This window comes from Anguilla anguilla, chromosome 12 (assembly GCF_013347855.1).
Source record: "Anguilla anguilla isolate fAngAng1 chromosome 12, fAngAng1.pri, whole genome shotgun sequence".
Lineage (NCBI taxonomy): Eukaryota > Metazoa > Chordata > Actinopteri > Anguilliformes > Anguillidae > Anguilla > Anguilla anguilla.
The window spans coordinates 38629530-38651114 of NC_049212.1; the positions used below are offsets into that span (position 1 = coordinate 38629530).

Below are 21585 nucleotides of genomic sequence, written 5' to 3' on the forward strand. Positions count from 1 at the left end.
GGCAATAATAACAGCTACCTGATGTTAGCTAGCTATTGTGAATGGCGAATGGCTTTTCCAGCAGTAGAAAAGACAGCCAGCTAACTACATTAGATAGCTTCCGGCGTAAGTGTTTCAGTTATACCAACCAGCAAGTAGGCTACGGTCCTTTATGTCGGATAAAAAGCGGAGAAACCTTGGTTTGGACCTGATGACACTATTGCGCAATTCTGGTGGAATGACTGTGCTTAACAGCTAGCAAGCTAGCCCGCTAGGTAATAGGCAAAGTACACAGCACAACTGTTAAGACTATTTCGTAAAGCGACTGGCGGCGCAACCTGGCACATAATATAGTAATTAACGTTAGTAATATCATTTTCTAGCCCGTTTAGCTAACTATATCGAACGCTAATTTAGCTAGGTTTAGAGAATCTTCCTGCTGCTCCTTCCACAGTGTGCTTTCTAACCCTATCGCCCGGCTCATTATCATTCATTTCATTACAGCCTTGCTAGCTAGGTAACACCATCTAAGTTAGCTATGTCGCTACTGACACTGACACATCAGCGTGGAACAGGCATTTGGTAGTCCAGCGCATACTTCATATGAACTGAAACATAATTTTCCGTGGCAGTGGAATATAACTGAGCAAACCAAACCTAGTAATATCACACATATACATCAATGTAATGCGAATATGTTTCAAATATATTCGCAGCTAGCTTGTGACTTACCGTTTCCTTCCACAGTCAAGTGATCTCGACGATCCGACTCCCGTCACCACTTCACACTAGCTGCAGCAGCACAGGAAAATGACGTCTGCATTCTTTTTACTTCCTCTGGTTTCCACAACGAAAACACAAAATAACAAGCATAAAAACACAACGTCGACCCCCACGGTTATTTTATACACTTCCAAATGCAATGAAATTAGGTTATTAAACGAATACACTTTGAAGTTAATTTTATTTTACGCCAAATCCTACCAATGAAGTTATTTAAATATGACATCATCACTACGCGACGTGTGCCCTGATCTAAATCCAAATGTAACGCGCTAACGGTCCGAACTTCATGTACTTTATTTTGTTTTATTTTTTTTAAAATTTAATTTAATCTTCATTTAACCAGGAAAACCTAATTGAGATTAAAAATATCTTTTCAAGAGTGTCCTGGCCAAGACAGGCAGTAACAATGGTTGCAGACAATGTAAAACGAAATTACACACAATACCTCGTATAAAAATTACAGAAGGTAAATAGCCTATATATTAAAAAAATTAAAACGAAGAAAATACAATCAACGTAGTAAAAATAAGAAATCGAAGAAGGAAGTAAAACTAATGTTTAACTGAGCCACATAGGTAAAAATCAATCCCATATCTCTGGATCATCTTGATAATGACATAGTCTAATAATATGAATTTACAATGAGATTCTTTTAGCAAAGGTCAGGAAATTACTTTGTGAAACTGGTAGGGGAAAAGTTTGGGGAAAGAGTCAAATGTGCTGACAATATGAAGGACATTTTTCCAGGATGTATTAAAGCATCTGTAAAAGTCCACCCAAGAATCCAATAAAAGTAAAATAATTTGTCATTTATCTTTACAATAAATATTGATTATTTGTACAATCACCATTAAGACATCGTTGCCATTAAATACTGAAGCCTTTGATCAAATTAAATGAATCAATATTTTAATGTTTTATTGATTGTTTACTACGTCACAAAAATAGGATACACATCTATATTTATATTTATATATAAATAATGATATGCTATTTGTTGACAATATTATATGTATCTTATATGTATTATATGTAATTATATGTCTCACGAGCTTTCATTTCATGATTAATAAAGTAATTTTTTAAATACTATTTATAATCCAAACATCACTTGATTTTCTGACTCTCGCTCAATGCACGCTGGGATAGGCTCCGTGACCCTGCCCAGGATGGATTGTGACGTACTTTCGATTCGAAATAATGCGGCTCGTTCGTTTCCGGTCCCTTTGTTTACTTCGAGCTAGCTAGAGTGAAAGTTTAGGCTACTTCATCATGAGTGTACGCAGAAAAATATTCAAGACGGAACATTTTCAAAAACAGATGAAGAAATACTCCGAGCATTGCTGTGTCCCACTTTGTTCGGCGTCATCCAAGTTTAACGGCATACTGAGTTTCCATGGCTTTCCGACCCATAACGACCTGAGAAGACAATGGCTGGTAACCATACGCCGGGATCATTTCACCATCTCCTCTCACACTAAGGTCTGCAGCAGACACTTCTCCACTGATCAGCTCATAGAGCCAACAACGCTTAATGGTCGAAAGAGGCTTGTTAAAGGCGCTGTACCGACGCTCTTTGAATGGAATGGCTATACCATTGAAACTCCACGGCGTAGTGTGTGGGAGAGAACAAAACGGCCCATTGAACCAGTCCCTCCTGAGGAGCAAGAACAGCGCATCGATGGCACGAGGGATCACGACTACTGCTCCGTCCCTGAACCGTCTGCACTGGACATGTCCTCATCAGCGGTAGAAAATATGTCTAAAGAAAGTGAGGATCTGAGAACGGAATTGCAGGAGTTGCGTGTCCAGCGAGCGCGTAATGCCATTTTCGCTATGACACAAAGCAAAACCAGAAAGTGGTGCTGTGTACCTATGTGTAAAAACAGTAAACAAAAACAGCCGTATTTAAGCTTCCATTGTTTTCCCGAGGAGAAGGACAGAAGGAGGAAATGGGTTCAGGCCATAAGAAGGGAGGAAGGTCCGTTGTTTAAAATAACGAAGTCAACGCACGTATGTAGTCTACATTTTAAGGAGGGAGACGTGTATCTAACTCCTGGTGGCATCAACCGTGTGAGGGGCGATGCGGTGCCTTGCCGTTTTCCGTGGGCGGACGGGTCTTCACACAAACGATTCGTTTATAAAAGAGATAAGGCACGCCTTGGATCTCATGGTCGGGAGGTACCTTTATGTAAGATGGAAGAGGTGCGTGAAGAGAAGGCAGCCGTTACTGGTGTCTTATCAGATCATGACTACCATGCTCAGGCACCTCAAGGTAAGTTCTGTTAATTCGATTTACGTTAGCTAACTTTTATGGTAATTTTAGATAAAATGAAAGGTATCTTTTTTTATGGTTGTATCAGATATTACCTATATGTTAATGGTGTAGTGCACCTGACATTATATAAGTGTATGCAAAAGGATGTGAACTGCACACCTACTTGCATTTTATTGTACACCAGTCGGTGTTGTTATTTTAAAGATGCGCGTTTTCATTGGATCCAGACATGCACTTGTTATTGAGGAGAAGGTGTACAATTACGGTTTTCCATTAGAACGGAAGCCGATGCATGTCCTTATTTTGTGGTTCTTTTTATACGCAAGTACTTTCTGAAAATAGAGTGGCTGATGACTGGTTTTCGTTTCTCGGACAGGAACTGTCGATTCAGTCAAGGAAGAATCTTCTCACTGGAGTGACGGCCAGAGCCTTTGCTATGACAATGCTGAAATAATATCCGTGCTCATCAAGGAGGAGGAAATTGAGGAAGAGATTGCTGAACCGGACCCTGTTGTCACAGTGCCCAAATTGGAGCCCAGTGATAAAGAAGAGGAGGAAGACAGCAGACAGACCGCGCACCCAGAAAAGTGCAGATTGCGGGGCGGCCTTTAGACGGTTGTCCAGCCTGCGGCTGCGCCGGCACGCTCATGCTGGGGAGGAGCGCTTCGTTTGCACGCAGCGCGAAAAGAGTTTCAGCAGGCTCACGAAGTGGCTCACGCCGGCAGGAAGGAGCGTGGCTGCGACCGGTGCGGAAAGACCTTCGGCCGCCGGGCGCACCTGAAAGCGCACGCGCGCCTGCACACCGGTGAGAGGCCCTACTGCCGCGCGGCGTGCGGGAAGAGCTTCCACAAGTCCGGGAGCCTGAGGGCGCACGGGGGGGGGGGGGGGAGGCCCTACGGCTGCCCCGAGTGCCGGAGGGGCTTCGCCTGACGCCTCGGACCTGAGGATCCACCGCAGGATCCACACGGGGGGGGTGGGGGGAGAAGCCCTACCACTGCGGCGACTGCGGCAAGAGCTCCCGCCAGAGAGGGCCAGCTCGGGGTGCACCAGCGCTAGCACACGGGGGCATGCCCCTTCGGCTGCCCCGAGTGCCTGAAGAGCTTCCGCCAGAGGGGGCAGCTCAGAGTGCACCGGCTGTACCGCGCCGGTGAGAGGCCCTTCTGCTGCCTGGAGTGCGACAAGAGCTTTGTGGAGCTGGGCAGCCTGAGGCGGCATCAGCGGGTGCACAGGGAGAAGGTGCCCCGCTGCGGCGGGTGCCACGTCACCTTCAAGCGGCCGGAGCGGCTGGACCGGACTGGCACCGGCGTCTCCACGCGGCCCGGCCGCGACTCCTTCGCCTGCTCCCTCTGCAGAGAGAGCTTCCGCAGCCCCTACAAGCTGAGGGTGCACGTGCTCGCCCCCACACCGGGGAAGAGGCCCTACCTGCTGCTGCCCCGCGTGCCCCAAAGCCTTCCTCACCAAGTCTGACCTCAGCCGCCACCTGCGCGTTCACACCAGAGACAGGCTGCTGCAGCAGCAGGCGCAGTGACGCACGGAGCTGACTGGCTATTCATGTCCAGACCTGAATGTTGCACTGTGGTGATTTCACCTGCACATTGTTCTACATGTTCAATTATTTGTTTTTGTTTTTTTAAAAAGATGGTGATTGACAGTACATTTTCTGTGTTTGATCATATGTTAATGGTGCTTTTGACCAAGACAAATACGAGTCCCCAAAGACTGCAGTAAATGCACTTTTACTGTGCAAGATTTTTAACCTTGTTTTGGTCCTGTGTTTACAGTCAAAGAGGTGTTCTCCTGCATGCTTAACCCAGCCCACTCACCTCCTTTTTTATATTTTATATACGTATTTTGCCTTTTTATTTTAATATCTGCATTTTTTATAGCTGCCAACATCGAGGAAAAGTAATTCCAACAGAAAATTGTCACTCAGAGAGAGGGATATCAAAATGTTCTGGAACACCAAATGACATTAAACTTTCCCAAAAGTGGGTAACCAACAAATTTGTAAATGTTGTCCCATGTCCTGCATGGTGGAGTAGCACACTAGGCTCAATTTCCATTTAGTTTTGAGTGTTGGAGTATATTGTGCCACTAGATGGCAGTGTTGGAACAAAGGTGGTAATACGCTATATATGACTGAAAGTATCTGGACATCCCTTGGTCTGGGGCTGTTTTTCATGGGTTTGCCTAGGCCCATTAGTTCCAGTGAAGGCAATCTTAATGTTACGGCATTCAATCACATTCTAGATGATTCTGTGCTTCTTCAACAGTTTGGGGAAGGCCCATTCCTGTTTCAGCATGATAATGCCCCCGGGCACACAGCGAGGTTCATATAGAAATGATTTTGTCGCGAACGGTGTGGAAGAATGAACTTGACTGGCCTGCACAGAGCCCTGACCTCAGCCCCATCCAATACCTTTGGGATCAATTGGAAAGCCAACTGTGAGCCAAGTCTAATCACCTGACCTCGGTGCCAGACCTCACTAATGCTCTTCTGGCTGAATGGAAGCAAATCCCTGTAGCAATGCTCCAATATCTAGTATAAAGCCTTTCCAGTAGAGTTGAGGTTGTTGTCATGGCAAAGGGTGGACCAGCTCCATATTTCAGCTGGAGTCTTTCCCTCACAAACCTGATTCACAGAGCCTTCATAAGGGCACATGCATTTCCCACACAATTCAATAAAATGGTGTTTAAAGCATCAAATAATTATATATATAAAAAAAAAACCTCTTCTGAACACCAGGGAAGCATTTCCACATATGCTTGTCTTCTGTTATTGGAATTCATATAGATGTTTTTATAATTCTGGGATAAACTTCATGATGTTAATTTGACCCAGATGAGTGTTGTATTGGTTTTCAAACAATTAGCTCAAAATCAATTGTCCACTCTGTAATATGTCACCTCATATAATTTATTATCTAAATCAGATTATACAACAAAAACCTTTAAAACAAAAAGTGTGCCCCCTTGGAAACGGTATGCTTTAATAGTGAATTTTAAAAAGAAGTCAGAAACAAAGCGACCCCTGTCCCACTGGTAAAATGATGACGGAGGGCTCAAAGTCACATTTCGGTAAATTGTTCCGTAGAAACCTCCTAGTGTCTGTGCAGAAACCGTCTGAGCACCGGCTAGAGCCAATGACCATATATCATGGAGCAGAAAGCCGGTGTGTAAAAATAACAAAAAGGGAACAAAGACCCAGACGGTTTAAAAATAAACCTGGACTCGAAAGACTATCTTGCAGCTCGCAGGCATGCAGCAAGGTAGCCGAAACAGAATTTTGAGACTGCTTTGTTACCGACAGCTTTGTTGGGTTATTTATATAGTGTGACAGATAAATTATGCAGTGAGTCCAAAATGTCCATCAGTTTGTCAACTTAGTTATTTGGCCGCATCATTCATTTCTTTCACTTTGAGCATGGCATCCCACACCAGCAAATGCATGTAATAAACAATAAAAATAATAATAATAATACAATTTAAAAAAATTGACATTACCATTAAAATTATATTGGGCAGTTGTTGGATGACTTGGCCTGTTTACTACACTGTTCCAGTGTTCCCAGTGTTCCAGTAAAACGGTTGGGCCCCGCAGTCAGTTGTGTAATCTGAGCCATTTCAGTGCCTAGGGTTGCCAGCCGGTGTACAGGCTGGTATCACCCAGGTAGGGTGTGATTAAATCAGCTGGGTATCCAGGGTAACGTTTGTGACTTATAACGTATTAATGTATACAGAAATTAATGTATGTTTAGCCGGCGGCTGCAACCGCAGACCGCACTTCCGATTGATGAAAGCCTGATTAACTGCTCCTCCGGTGCATTTGAGCACTATAAAGCCGGAGATGCATGAATTGATTGTACGTAAAAAGACAGCTTGTGTGTGGGGGTGGGAGTGGGGCGGCCATTACCCTTATGAGAATTTCATAAAGGCAGCGCCGCCGCTAATGTGGTCGATGGAAAAGGCGAGGGAGTTGCGCGCAAGCACACGTGCAGCAGAGGGATATACATTCATCCGATCGCGTCTTACGCAATCTGGTTGCTGTTGTGCTCATTTGCATACACGCACGCGCGCGCGAGTAAATATCTTCCGCGGAACGCAGAGCTACGGGATGCCCCTGATCGCCGCGGCAATCGCGGCGCCTATGCAGCGAACCGCGGAATCAATGTTGCCTGGAATGGAGTTCTAATTTTAGAGTGATGTGGGGGACGATCCTCGGAGGTATTGGGGAACTCGGGCGGCATATATTGATTCGGCTGTCATCTTTCATGCACGAGACGCGTGGCGCCTGCGTAAGTGCTGCTGCAGCCGTTATTCATTGGGCTCTCGCCCACCTGACCCCGGGTGACCTGGACCCCGTCTCTCCTTGCGCCTGGAACGCAGGAAGGTCCAGGTCCAGGTACCTCTGCAGGTAAAAATGTGAAGGTTGCAAATGAAAAGCACTGTTGTGTGTGTGTGTGTGTGCGTGTGTGAAGCAGAGGTAGCGGATGGAGGCTCCCAGGAAACCTACAGGCTTTTGTGAGCCTTGTGCAGACCTGTTCCTCAGTGACCAGCCTGATGAACATGGAAGGCCCCTCATACACAGAATACGGACGACACTCAAATCTCAAATCAAATTTTTACCCGTATCCATTTTGATGATGTGTTTAGTTTGTTGTTAATTTGTTTTCCTTCACCCATATTGCCATATGAATGCAGCAGTGCGTACATGCTTTTTTTTTAGAAAACTAAATATTCTGGCTAATATTAATAACAAGGCATTTTAGGTCACGCATGCTAAAATCTCCTTCAATTTCTTATGCTTTCGCTTGCAGTCATGCAAAAAAAAAAAAACAAACAAACAAAAAAAAGAACATGCAATACAATCTGAATAAATTAGACTGTTGGGCAAACAATAGAGGGATCGCATTTAGCCTTGTGTAAAATTTGACAAAATATTAATTGTATCATTTCCATGTAAATGGCCAGGGTGACCTCCAGGGGGTGTGTGGAAGTGCCAGTAAACCCATCATTGCACTCAGGCTTGCTGAATTTGCTGCTGAGATGGAAGAAGGATACACTCAAATTCTCTTTTTTTATGTTTGCGTGAAGAACACTTGTCTTTACACTAGGTACTTGCTGATATGATACCTAGAAAGGTTGTAAGGTGTGTCAAATGATTTGTTCAGACAAACGCATATTGGTGAAATGAATGAAAATCTGAACTGACCCTTCCAAGCTATGAAGAACAGACTATCGTTGATGTGAATACTTGGATGTTGTCAAGGATGTTTATTTGCGACAGTCACTACTGTAAAGTATGTAGGGAAGGTGTCGTAAAGGAAGTTGGTCAAGGGCATTGAACGTATGACCCGTGTGTCTCGTGGAGTTACTCGGACAATAAAGCTGGCGTTTGTTACGAAGATTGAACACTCGCTAGTTATTCTTGAATAAACTAAAGTACGGTTTATTACAGATATGTACTGTGATGTATTTTCAACGTTTCGTATATGAATGATTTCTCTGTGCTCTGCTTGCTTGTACTGTACTCACAGGGGAAGACAGAGCGCTAATGAACGAGGGATACAGCCGGGGAGTGAAAGACAGAGAGAGGAACGCAGGCATGTGAAACGTGTCCAAATGAAAGGGGCTGTTCTCAGTGCTGCTCGTGACTTTGATCAGTAAGCATGTTCATTGCAGAAGGATGATAGGAACATGTGCAGCATCCCCAGTATGAGGGCTCCCTCTGATTTTCCATCATGGCAAACTATCTGAAAGCATAAAGTATTCGCACTCAAGCAGAATGGTTCATAAAAAAATTCCCATGGGATCCCAGGGCACACGTCCAACGAATAGTCCTATTAACCCTGCAGCAGTGGTCAAGTGCCAGACCAGACCTGTCAATTTGGCAACCAAATTAATCCCCATTAGAACTAGTATGCTGACATTTTGGGGAGCAGGGGTTGGGGGGAAAAAAAAGGGCTATTTTGTCTTCCGAGATTCGAGGAGGTGATGACCAATTCAAACCCTATATAGTAAACATTTCATTTTTTGTGAGTCTTGTCCTTTCACCACCAGCATGAGCAGTTGCTGCTTGTTGACGTGGATGCCATAGAACACTGGGGGAAAGTACCTGGATGTTCATCCTGTAACGTTCCTACTCATTGCAGCAAACCTGAAGTCAGTTCACGCCTGTTCATTCGCTTCTTTTACTGAGTGACACACACATGCAGTTCCTTTCCGTGATGTACCTTTTAAATCTTGGCCATGCTCGCCATTTCCAGTTTTACAGCATGTCTGTGTAAATATAGCTTTGATTCATTAATTCACTTGTGCGTGACTGAAATGCTGTAATTATGCAAAGTACAATGTTGTTTTGTCAGTGTTCTGAAAATGCCTTGATGTTGCATATTGTCACCAGCTAACAAGCGTAATGTCTTAAAATGAAGGACCTTTTTGTCTTTGTGGCCTTAAACGAATGTTAAAAGCTGGGTAAATCCTTGAGGGATTTTGGTAGAACTTTCCATAATAAGTTAGTTCTCTTCATTTATGTGCAAATGCAGTAAAATTAAGAAGCAGATGGAAGCCTTTTTAACTTTGATCTCACTTGGTGGACTGAAAGACATTATGGCTAACTAAACTTTTAGTTTTTAATTAGCTTCTTTATAATTTGCATAATTAAAAAATCTGCAGTCATTTAGCTTCTCAAAACATTTGTAAAGCAGACTGCACATTAGACAGGTGTGCAAGGCCGAAAGCTGGAAATATTGCTTAACCCAAAATCCTTCACCATAAATTTGGTAAGGCCCTCTGCAGAGTGAGATGTTATAAATGGGTAATTAACAGTCATAAGTTATACTTTTGACGTTTCGCCATTTAAAAAAGATTTTTTTGTTTGTATTCTTTTTTCAAATGCGCCGCTCAGCGTTGATAATGAAGACGAAGTAACACCGACTTCTCCTGTTGCGCGGCAGTGTTGTCTGGGCGGGTGAGACTTGAGCAAAGGGGGGGCGGAGGCGCTGACTGGGTGCGAGGTGGAGAAGTGAAAGATTCTCTGCAGGTGTGCGGCGGCGGCAGCCTGGCAGAGCTCCCCGTCTCCCGTGGCCCGTACCGAGCTCTGCCCGCCTCCCTCGCTGCGCGGAGCGGGCTATTTTTAGACCCGTCTCCTGACCTCTCCGCACAAGGCATCGGATGAGAGCGCGTTACCGAGACACACCAGCTATCGTGAAAAAAACATCGTGCGAGGACATACGATGTTTCCTTTGACGGTGTGTGTGTGTGGCGCGGTTTTTGTGACACGATAACCGCACCCTGTGATGGTGACTGTAAATTGAGCGACGCCGCTCAGTTTATAGTGTAATAAAGGACTCGTTTTAGAAATCGGAGACAGCAGAATATCACTCATGTCGAATCAGGAAGTCTGTCAGCCACTGTGGGTCACTACACCTCTCGCCCAAAAACCAGTGCTCAGGAAGTTACGGTGGAGGTGGGCTACACAAAAATTAATGCATAGCGGTTAACTCTCGAAAAGGTTTTTAAATTTAAAACAGTATTTGTACCTGGAAATTCACAGCCGTGTCCTGGTACCGATACAGGCCTTTATTAATTAGCTATGAGGCTACGTAAACTAAGTGCGTTGTGACTCAGCTTTCACACAAGCACTATCAACAGGTTTTGCAAGTAATTTTGGCAGACATGAAAAGGACAACTTACAGCTTGAAGGAAACAAAGAACTTGGCTGTAAACAAAATGGCTGTTGGCTAACACTTCTGAGTCATTCATTCACACAGCTTGGATGTTGGTGAATGAACTGATAAACACAGATATTACAAGAAGGAATGCTGAACAAATGAAGCCCGATCAATCCATGATTCACTTCAGCTGAATAAGTTTATTTCACAATTTACATGTACATTTGTAATTTAATATCTCCCCCTATGGGACAGAGACAGTTACTTCCTAGTTATCAGTTGTAATTACATTTGTTCTAAAAAATAAAAGATCTTGATTCTGCCTCATATCAGAAATAGGATTCACTTTTTTACACAGCTCTTGTATAACAAGAAACGAAGAGTGTTTTACTGCATCACATTACCCATGCAATGGATTGTAGTAAAGTACCAATTTATTTAAAAAAAGAGGATCAGAACCTGGTATGTTGACCCTAAATCCCAAACCATATGTGTTCAAGGCCATGGTTTAAAAGAAAAAAATTGTGATGTCATAAGTAAGGCCAGGCATGTTCTGTGGCCCAACATTTTTACCTCCTCAATGCAATTTCTTCAACAAAAACATAACATTCAATTTACCTGGACTACCCAAGTATATACGAATCGTTTTATAAAACGTTCATACGTCACATATCTGATCACAAATTGCTTATGTAAGATGGATTAAATACAAGTCAGTGCTGTGATTTAAAATTTGACGCAAGTGTTTACCTCTAACTAAGGACCACAGACCAAGCCTTTGAGCTATCCCTTGTGGCTGGTCAGCTGTATTGCAGATATAAGACCTTTCTTCCTGGGCTTGCCTCCCATTTTTCAGTTGTAGCTTCTGCCATGTAATTGCTAAACAATGCATTTAGGAAAAGGAAACACGTATTAAGCTGCCAGCATATACAGCGATCTGAAGGCATTCACGATGCGGAGCAATTGAGCTCCTTCACGTGCGCAAAATTTCACGGTCATTCGTGATCCATAGACGAAACGTGCATATGGCGCATCTACTACAGTCAACTACAGCGGCTATTGGTACACGTCATGGGGCTGCAAGCTATGCAGTCGGACTGCAGAAAAACAAACGGGGCCAAGTAACAAGGGTAAGAAAGGGCAGTATTGCATGCAAAAGATCACCCCCAGTATTACACTCTTAACTCTTCATACTCTCCATTCCATTCAGCCCCACATCCTGAAAATGATTAAAAGTGCCAAACAGGGTCTTTTTCAATTTATATGTACTATAACTCCCTTGACACTTTCACTTTTATTTTGTTTTTCCATATTCAAGCAGCCAATTAAATGAAACAATTAACGTGATGTTGACTTAAAACTTAAAAGTACATCACTTGGCAACAACCGAACAGCATTTCCTATGTTTTAGGGGCCCTGATCCATCAATTTTGTTATAAGTCAGTGTAGTCCTATAAATTGGATATGTCAACACTACACTGAAATCTCAGCAATGTAAAAAGCATGGTTGTTCAGCTAAGCAATATCACACAATTAAGAGCAATGCAAAGTGGTACATTGCAAAAAAAGAAAGATAATAATAATAATAGTAATATTAATAATAATAAATCAGTTAGTTGCCATGGTGCAAAATACAAATACCTAATATAAATACATGGCATGGGAAAGCTAATGTTTTCAAGACATCAATATTGCTGCATGATACAGGTATATACCTAAATGTTATTTTATACCTGTACAATCCAGTGAAGAACCACAAAACCCTTCATATGGTTATTTTTTCATTTAAAAAGTAGTTTGATAGTAGCACATGATTCTTTGCCACATCCACTGTAGTTAAAAATAAAAACATATAAATAATAGTTGGCTACCAGCCAATGTTCAACATATTAGTAATCAAACACACCAGATTTACTATCTGGTTTCTTTTAATGTCCCACTGAAAACCATCTGTGTTGACTATAATTATCTGAAATATGCAAGGTGCTTTTTGAACACACAGAAAATAAACAGGGGAAATATGGAATATAAGCCCCTGGTTAAAGCGTACTGCTATGGAAATCTTCCGTACATAAAATATTTATAGACACAGAATGGGTACATAAGCCTGAATTTCAATCAGTTTCCATCCTTTGGGTTGGTCTCATTCAATCGCACGGATTAACTGTATAAATTCACTTGGACTGAGAGGCGCTGTCTGTGGGCAGTGCTTTCTCCATGCGTTATATCCTACAGTGAATAACAACTTCATAATAGGTCGTAACGCATTCATTTGACCTAGCCGTAAAATCACTGTTATGCTCATAAACCTTCAGGGTATCAAATCAAATTTTGGGCCAGGTTAATACTCATTGGAGAACAAAATGTTATCTTAAATGCAAGGATTTAGATGCTTCTCCGTGTGTTGTGAAACATATTTTTTTTTAAAACAGACTAATTTTGTTAAAAGGAGCTTGTAAATGAAACAGTCACAATAAGCCATTGGTGCTGTACTAGCATGCTCTAAAAATGTCTAGTGTTTTGTAATAATAAAAAAAGACAATGCATTTCTGAAGCAAAATGACACAACTGTATCATATAAGCTGCATTGCCTGCAGGGAGTTTGAAAAGCTTCCAGTTAATCTCCTGGTAAATGATGTACTCTCAGTTTGGTAACACGTCAAAAAAAGAAGACCTGTGTTATCTATGAACTGGCAGTGTGTTGGCCCCAAAACCCAGGTTTGTCATGTTCAGGTTCAGGTCCAAAGTGGGGAGAAAGGTAATTTTACTGAATTAATCTCTAAAAATCCATTTTATAAATGGACAGCATGTAAAAAAATGTACAATAAGTTACGGAAATCACCCCCAAAAATAAGGAGGTCTGTTAAGTAAAAGGTAAAGTAAAATAAATCCTGGCTTTGAAGCCATAGCCAGTATCCCTCCATGTGAGGCCTGGGATATCTTCCTGTCTGAAACGCTCTTTGGGAAGAACCCGCAGTCCCACACAACTCAAACCCCCCTATCGTGCCTTTAAAAGCTGTACACCACAGATGCTCTGTTCCACATGGCGTGGCCTACTCTGCATTCAGACGCTAAAACAGCAGGGCGCCCTCCCTCGTCCCCCGTTCCCCCCCTCATTCCCCAAACCGTCCTGTCAGCACAGGGACCGTAGGGCGATTTCGCCGGGCTCTTGGCCGGCGTTGACGAACGTGACCTGCACGTCCTTAAGGGACGTCCGGTTGGCAGTGGCGGGGTCCGTGTAGAAGCGCAGCGACTGGCAGCGGCTGCAGAGCACCGGGCCGACGGGGAAGGCCTGGCGGTCCCGCAGCGGCGCCGCGCCGGCGCTGGCGCTGTGGCGGAGCTGCGTCCTGGCGGGCCGGGCGGGCCGGGCGGGTCGGGCGGGACGGGCGCCGGCAACGGCCGGCGGCACCAGCTTCATCTCCTCCACCCGCTCCACGCCGCCGTTCCTCTTCACCCTGAGGAGGCAGGAAGCGGGGGGAGGGGGGGGGAGGTGTGGAGAGGTTAAGGGCATGGCCACTCAAACAGGAAGTGGGGGGAGGTGCAGAGAGCTTAAGGGCGTGGCCACTCAAACAGGAAGTGGGGGGAGGTGCAGAGAGCTTAAGGGCGTGGCCACTCAAACAGGAAGTGGGGGGAGGTGCGGAGAGGTTAAGGGCGTGGCCACTCAAACAGGAAGTGGGGGGAGGTGCGGAGAGCTTAAGGGCGTGGCCACTCAAACAGGAAGTGGGGGGAGGTGCGGAGAGCTTAAGGGCGTGGCCACTCAAACAGGAAGTGGGGGGAGGTGTGGAGAGGTTAAGGGCGTGGCCACTCAAACAGGAAGTGGGGGGAGGTGCGGAGAGCTTAAGGGCGTGGCCACTCAAACAGGAAGTGGGGGGAGGTGCGGAGAGGTTAAGGGCGTGGCCGCTCTCCAGAGAACGCTCCCGCGACCATCGATTCGGCCGGCCCTCTCTCTCCGACTCGCCCGCTTGTCTGGGCTTGCATCCTGCCCGTCTCTACGCGGTAAAACAAACTTTCTGACGCCCCTCCCCCCCCCACGCTTCCCTCTTCCCCACTAATTACACCGTTGACATCGGCCTGTCAGCGAGCCCTGATCAGATGTGAAATTCAGAACAGGTGTAAATTTCAACCGAGCTGCATTAAACGGGATTTTCCATCGCAGGGAGGGGAGAAAAAAGGGACTCGGCTGAGGTTGTTTACGAGACCAGATTTTTCCATCCAGCGCTCCGCGCAGCAGTTGGGTTAGACATCCAGGCCCCAGTCATTTGCATCCTCTCTGCTCGCTCAGCCATGGTGTCATCAGGGGAAAGATGCAGCACTAAAAAGCATAATTAACTTTAACACTGGATTACTGGATTTAAAGGACAATATGCTGGTGCTGAACGGTGCCTTTTCTTTCTCTCTCAATCCCCCCCCCCCCCCCCCCCCCCCCCCACCAGATAATGCACATTGTAGCACTTGAGAGAAACAAAATTAGCCTTTATAACCAGAGGTTGTCTTTTCGAAAGGGGGAACGATAAGTACACACATGCAAGTGCTACCACACCTGCTGCAATTACTTCATTCCGACATGTTAATGCGACATCGGGTCTGCGTAACAGAGGAAGACAGGGGCGGAAAAGCGTAAACAGTAAAACAGTAAAGCGATTTTCACGCCGTTCTGTGGAGGGAAATTTAACTCAAAAACAGTGCGAAAAAGCATGCACGGTGGATTTGTGTTTTAAAATTCACGTTCACTAATCTGCTCCAATACCAACAAAGAAATTGGGAATAATTCTGGGGGTTTGGGGGTGGGTGGGGTGGGGGGGGGGGTGGGGCTGGGGGGAGTGGCCATGCTCAACTGCTGTGCTCCAATGGTGTGGTTGGTCAAAAGTGTGATAAAACCTTCTTCATCAATAAAATCACCAGCTCCTCTTTGACCAAAACTTTCATCAGGGTGATGTGAGGGAGATAACACCAATCATTGCACACTCCCACTGGTCACAATGAAAAAAGGCCTGTCTTCTATTGGTCAGCTGCTGGCTTTACAGGTCTCTACTGGACTTTATTGGCTCTTCAGGCACACCCAACATCTCATCTCCCTATTGGTCTATTTGTTGATTTTGTATATAAAAATTTCTCACTGGTTTTGCATATACATTTAAAATGTATAAAACTGACAGAGGATTGCGCATCACACCTGATGGAAGCCCCAAGCGAACTGGTGTTTTTACAGGTAAAAGAGAGACCCCCTCATACGGCTGAATGTATGAGGATCTGCGGGTTCGGCTTGCTGCTCATGCACCTGAGTGCGACGGCGGGGAAGTGGGGCGGGGCTTGTGCCACAGATCCCAGAGACTGAGCAGATGGTCAGCTCCCAAAGAACCTTCTAACCCTCTCCGCTTCCTAACCGCAGGAGTTCCCAGTGCCATAGTGTAGTGTCTGTCATTACTCACGGGAGGGCATCCCCAAAGGCCGAATATTACATCACAGTGGCACTGCCCTCGGTCACGCCACTTAATGAATATTCAAAGGATGGAACGTCAAATAGGAACATTTCAGCCTCAGTCAGCAGAAAGACACACAGTCAGTGTTAAGAGTACACAAGCTGACCACCCGGTTAGTCAAAAGCGTTGCTCTACTCTAATAACGACAGATGGATGACCCCTGATGACCTGATAACCCCTGACCTTTGACACCCCCCCCCCGCCCTAAAGCGGTTCAGCGCGTTAAAGAACGTGCCGCGGTAACAGAGTGCCTCGTGTGGGCGGAGTCTTAGTCGGCGGCCTGCTGAGCCCGTGGGGCCTCGTCCTCTCGGTCCAAACGTCTGTGGACGGCCCGCCTCCTCTGCCCCTCCCTTTCCCCACCAGCCAATCGAAAAGGCTCGGTCCTGGGCAGAGCCCTCGCCTTGTGACCGCTCGGGTTAAATTTGGGAAGCGAGGCGTGCCGTAAGACACGCGATGCTAAGAAGCTGTGGCACGGAGAGGCGTCCCCCGTCGTGAGCCCCTCCTGACCTAGGTCACGGCCGCCGAACGCACAGCGCGCTAATAAATGGGAAGCGAGAACCTCCATTTTGTCAAACATTCTCGGTCCTCCCTGTGAGAAATACTCTGGAGCTGGAATGCAAACCCAGTGTTTTACAGCCGGTGATTACTTTGTGTCCGCTGCTCGATCCCCCCCAAATTCACTCTGAAGAAGCAGTCCACATCGGTGGAATGCGGCAAACGGCAGTAATTTTGAACCCCCTTTTTCAATTCGAAGATAAACAGGAACAGCGGATTACCGTGATGCCACACAATCTTACATCATCGCCCGAGCGCTTCACAGTCAAGCCAATTACGCATGCAGAGATTATGATAGGTATGAATTTTCATAACTATCACTGCTGTGGCTATTGTAATTTCATGCACGGGATACCAGGGTCCGTTCACTTCTGTCAGCACAAACAAGAAGAAAAAAAAAAACAAACAAACAAAAAAAATACACAATTTTATTTCCAGTTCTTCCTCCCGATTTGTTTCTTTTTTCTTTTTTTGCTTTTGTGAAAGGTCTTAGTTGACATAGCTAGATTAATGACTTGTTACGCACACAGCTTAAGTGATTACATTTCTGTGGTTCCCAGAGATCCCTGCTCTGTTTTCATATGGCCATCTGCTTCCCCTCCCTGTGTGCAGCGCTCTTGCCCCAATGAATTTCCGCCTCAGCTATATAATGGCATCAATTCACATCCCACGTCACGTCATTATTTTCCTCTCAAATGCGCTGTCTGATCAAATCCCTTCCATACAGTCTTAGATTATCCAGGAGGGAGGGATTGGCTGTTCCTATGTGTTGCATAACGCATCGAGTCGGTTACAAACATTGTACCTTCCACTGTGCCTGCGTTGATATGCTTGACCTAGTACACCGCATTGATTACCATGTACTTCATTCGCAGCTGGCGAAGAGAAGGGGAACCAGTGCTTTTACGCTTGAATAATGCACTTTGCTGATTGGTCACCCTTCGACACCGAGGTCATCGGTTGTTTTAAAAATGCTTCCGCTTGTTTTATAGCTGTGGCAGGCCTCGAGGGCCTCGTACATCCTGGTTTTATGGCAACTTTGCACCAAGCGGTAGTTCAGACCTTGAAAAGAGAAGGGATTTTTTTTTGTTGTTTGTCGTCTTGTTTCCAAAAATGAGGAGCGTGAACTGTGGGTGACATGCAGGTGAAACAAATAAAAAAAACAATTTTAAAAAAAGCTCTAAAACCAAACAAAACAAACATGGAAATTTAGAGTTGATATTACTACATCATGTGAGCTATTGTTGTCACAACACTATGTCTGTGAGTCTTTGGTGAGTTGCGATTTATTCTTCCATTATGGGTGTAATCCTGTTCTTTGTACTGGATTTGTTTTGGATTCTAAGTAAATGTGTAAATATTCTAATATTGTGATTCTCTTTTCAAATTTGGGCACTTGAGATTCAAGCATGGTCCGATTACACACAGAATTTTGGAAGTGATCAAAAGCTTCACATGCCCAATATGGCCGCCAGCATGTGTTCGCACAAATATGTACTGGTCCAAACAGTCGAAGGGCCAAGAAACTACAAAACTACAAAAATGTCTGATTTATAGGTTATGGACTAATAACACCACCATATCTGAGGGAACACAGCACTTCAGAAACAAAAGATTGTAAAAATATTTTACGACAAAGCCATTCGACCGTCCAACCCTGCAAACCCTGCAGTCTCTTCTGGGCCCAAAGACATTGTTTTTTTCTCATAACTTTTATATTTCATAAATGGCACCCATGTTGTTGCACTCCTCTTAGAAACTATGATACACAATATTCATGTTGTCTGATGAAGGCACTGTACAACATATCATCCATCATCATTTATTTATACTCAATATCTATTTCTATACATCTCAGCATCCCGATGGGGCCTAAAAGCATGAACTCACTAAGCAAAAAACCCCTACATCAATAAATTCAGCTAACACAGCCAACGCAGTTCAGTGCAGAGTGTATCGCGCTTCTTAATGTCATGGGCCAGAGAAATTGTAGGGCATACGTTACGATGCTCTCCAATATGGCTTCCCAACCCGAGGCGATACATACAAATTTCCATAAATGTAGCTATCAACGTAGGCGTACTTCTCAGGGCAAAAATGAATCTGTGTACAGGGGCTGACAATGAAACCGTGGACATGGACGGACATGTTGCCGGCTCGTCTCAAGCCTGACTGTAAGTTTGCCTTTGGTGTGCAGCAAGTGATCACATCCCATGGCCCTTCAGACGGAGCTCTGAGCTTAACTTTCACGGGTGAGCGGAGCGCTGAGCTAAGGAGAGAGCTTCACCCTCACCTAATTGCTGTTTTCAAATCTGGACATGTGACCCGCTGCCAGAGGTCCAGGCCGCAATTACTCCGGGAGTGTCAAAACAAAGGAGAAGTTTAAGCTAAGTGAGGGACCATGGCTCAAAGGCCTGGTGAATTAATGGTGAACTGGCTTCAAAATATCAGCAGGATTAAAACAAGAATCTTTGTTCTCCAATGAGTCAGTATGGGCTTAACGTAGCTATCTTTATTTTTTCCCAAACTCCATTGTCCTGGTGTGGCTGTCTGGCTTATGCAGACGGCTCTGTTTACTGCGTGTTTGCTCCTGCTGAAAAGCCTCCAGTAATCGGTCTCACAGTCTCGACGCTGTGATTGACTGGGGAGGCAGGGAAGGAAGAATCCCCCGTACAGCGTGAGATCCCTATCAGCACAGCCCTGCCAATCACAACTGCTGCCAAGCCATCGCTGCGGAATTACGCGTCCAAAGAATGTGGAATGTAGAATGGGTTTTTTTTCTTCTCCAAAATTCTAAGTCAGTCTTCTAGAACTCAGTTGCTTATCATTTCCAGCAGCGATTGTTGCATCAACGTTAGAATGTTCAATTGAGAACATTCTAATCACATGTTCGTGACCTCATACCTTAAAGGATTAAGGGGAAGCCTTCTGCCAGAGGTGTCAGATTAACTGGGTCGATTGCAGTGACTTTCTTTGGGTAAATACATTCAAGTGAACAGCCAAAAAAATTAACAAACAAATAAACACAGTCAAGGCTTGATTTGCTACGACCTTTAGCATGCGCAATACCTTTTAGCACAAGCAAAACCAATAACATGACCAATGATTGGTCATGGTATTGGTTTCGCAGCAATCATTGGTTGCGCTATTGGTTTTACATGTACTAAAAGGTTTTGCACGTGCTAAAGGTCAGAGTAATTCAGAGCCTCAATCCCTTAAAAAAAGAGTGCTGAGGTAAGCAGAAAATTATAAATATGCAGATCTGGGAAATGGTCTAAAAATAAAATGTGCTCCAAGCCTTTTTATTTGTGGGAGACATAGGATGGATCTATATCTACAAGTGGCTTCCATTTACCTGCTCATACCTTGACAGAGGACGATGGAATGGAGAGTGGACTCAACCTGAGAAAGAGAGGGGAGCAGAAATGAGACAGACAGGGGAAGACGAGCGTCCCGTTCTCACGCCCTTCACTGAGAGGGGGGCACACAGGAAGGGCTGGTGGGACTGCGCCCAAGAGTCAGGGATACAGTTATCCAGGAGGCGGGGCCAGACTGGAGAGGGATATGTCATTCAGGGACATAGTTATCCAGGAGGCATAGCCAGGATATGTCGCTGGCTCGTCTCAAGCCTTTATGCAGCAAGTGATCACATTCCACGGCCCTCCAGACGGAGTCTGTGAGGAGCCAGAGGTCGTGACCCCCCTGCCCTCTGCTGAGCACGCCGCCTGAGCAGCAGAGTGCACAGAGCTGGCAGCTGCCATGTGCTGGCAGGCGGGCACCTGCATGCCCAGAGGGCGGGGTTTATTAATGATCCCTCCCATATAAACACACACACGCGCATGCACAGACACACACGCTCACACAGACACGCAGCCACACGCGCACACACACGGATACACACACACACGCAAAACAAGGACGACAGGCTGAACATATGGACATAATGAAACGCATAAGGCCGGAGGTATGAGGGAACTCCTCCATGGAGCCTCCTTGTGGAGGTGCTGATGAACTCAAACAGTGAGGTCACTGGGGAAAGGAGGCTGGAGGAGGCCCTGGGGCCACTTCAACCTCCTGCAGGGTGGAAACGTGCTGTCCCCTCTGGGGGACGTGGAGACCGCAGGGCAGGGTAGTTGTGAATTGGAGCTTATGTCACTGTTCATGCTTCCGTTTCAAACCCCCAGTTCACCGCACGCCGTTACTATTGTTGTGGTTCCTATAGTACTACGAAAAGCCTGTTACGCAACACCACAGCTGTTTTTGCTTGGGTCACTTCCAAGCTTTGATTTATGTCAGCCTGTCATTTCGTGTACCACAGTACGCCAACCCTGCGAAACATACAGTGGCTCTACTCCACCTGCTTTAACTGCAAACTGCAAGGTCACGTTCCTCACTCAGCTCACATTTAATTAATCCACACCTGGCAAAGGTCAAAGGTGAACTGAGAGTGCGATATGGGGATCCCTGGGAATCAAATCTACATTCCTACAACACACATGCCAACATTGCAAACAGCCATCATAAATTTCCCCCCAAAAAAAATAATAATAATAAATCTTGCATTAAGTAGGATTAAAAAGATGATGAAAGGGTAATGCATTACACAGCTGTGCAGTTGGTGGGCTGGAGAGTATCGGTGTTGACGCTGACAACTCTGTTTCCCAGCAAGCACAGGGAAAACCCTGCAGGAGCCCCAGGAATTCCATCAACATTTGTTTTTAACTTCGACCCACAATGAAATCCAGTTTGTGCTTTTTTTTTTCTTCAAAAACAATTTTAGCAGTCATCAAAAATCGGCTCTCGAAAAAACTGTAGGTGAAGAAACAATAAAAAC

General features: G+C 45.1%; 4 protein-coding genes across 6 annotated transcripts in view; 2 read left to right on the forward strand and 2 right to left on the reverse strand.

Moving 5' to 3' along the window:
- vmp1 (vacuole membrane protein 1) overlaps positions 1–834 on the reverse strand; it is a 40502-nt gene extending 39668 nt beyond the window's left edge. The window contains exon 1 of one of the 2 annotated variants that reach the window (XM_035385357.1): positions 712–834. The gene's annotated coding sequence lies outside the window, so the exon portion shown is untranslated. Of the gene's footprint in view, positions 1–128; positions 149–711 lie in introns of those variants that run through there. The other variant, XM_035385358.1, reaches the window with a different exon arrangement.
- Positions 835–1937: 1103 nt separating this feature from the next.
- On the forward strand, positions 1938–5047 carry LOC118208975. The gene is made up of 2 exons (XM_035383993.1): positions 1938–3040; positions 3420–5047. Exons 1-2 carry the CDS (start codon positions 2038–2040, stop codon positions 3653–3655), a joined length of 1239 nt encoding a protein of 412 aa, XP_035239884.1. The 5' UTR covers positions 1938–2037; the 3' UTR covers positions 3656–5047.
- On the forward strand, positions 3691–4510 carry LOC118209175 (zinc finger protein 32-like). The gene is made up of 3 exons (XM_035384335.1): positions 3691–3710; positions 3769–3910; positions 4133–4510. The coding sequence occupies exons 1-3, from the start codon at positions 3691–3693 to the stop codon at positions 4508–4510; spliced, it is 540 nt and encodes a 179-aa protein (XP_035240226.1).
- Positions 5048–10896: 5849 nt separating the features above from the next.
- LOC118210448 (protein spinster homolog 2-like) overlaps positions 10897–21585 on the reverse strand; it is a 64076-nt gene continuing 53387 nt past the window's right edge. For both annotated transcript variants that reach the window (XM_035386660.1, XM_035386659.1), the window contains one exon: positions 10897–14171. In XM_035386660.1, coding sequence (XP_035242551.1) covers positions 13850–14171 — 322 coding nt within the window. In that variant the 3' untranslated portion in view covers positions 10897–13849. The remainder of the gene's footprint in view (positions 14172–21585) is intronic.

Excerpts from the sequence above, each read along its gene's own strand:
- LOC118209175 (XM_035384335.1), top strand. The coding sequence starts at position 3,691 with ATGCTGGGGAGGAGCGCTTC. Across the intron at positions 3,711-3,768 it reads ATGCTGGGGAGGAGCGCTTC|GAAGGAGCGTGGCTGCGACC; the intron begins GTTTGCACGCAG and ends TCACGCCGGCAG. Across the intron at positions 3,911-4,132 it reads ACAAGTCCGGGAGCCTGAGG|TGCCTGAAGAGCTTCCGCCA; the intron begins GCGCACGGGGGG and ends GGCTGCCCCGAG.
- LOC118208975 (XM_035383993.1), top strand. The coding sequence starts at position 2,038 with ATGAGTGTACGCAGAAAAATATTCAAGACGGAACATTTTCAAAAACAG. Across the intron at positions 3,041-3,419 it reads CCATGCTCAGGCACCTCAAG|GAACTGTCGATTCAGTCAAG; the intron begins GTAAGTTCTGTT and ends TTTCTCGGACAG.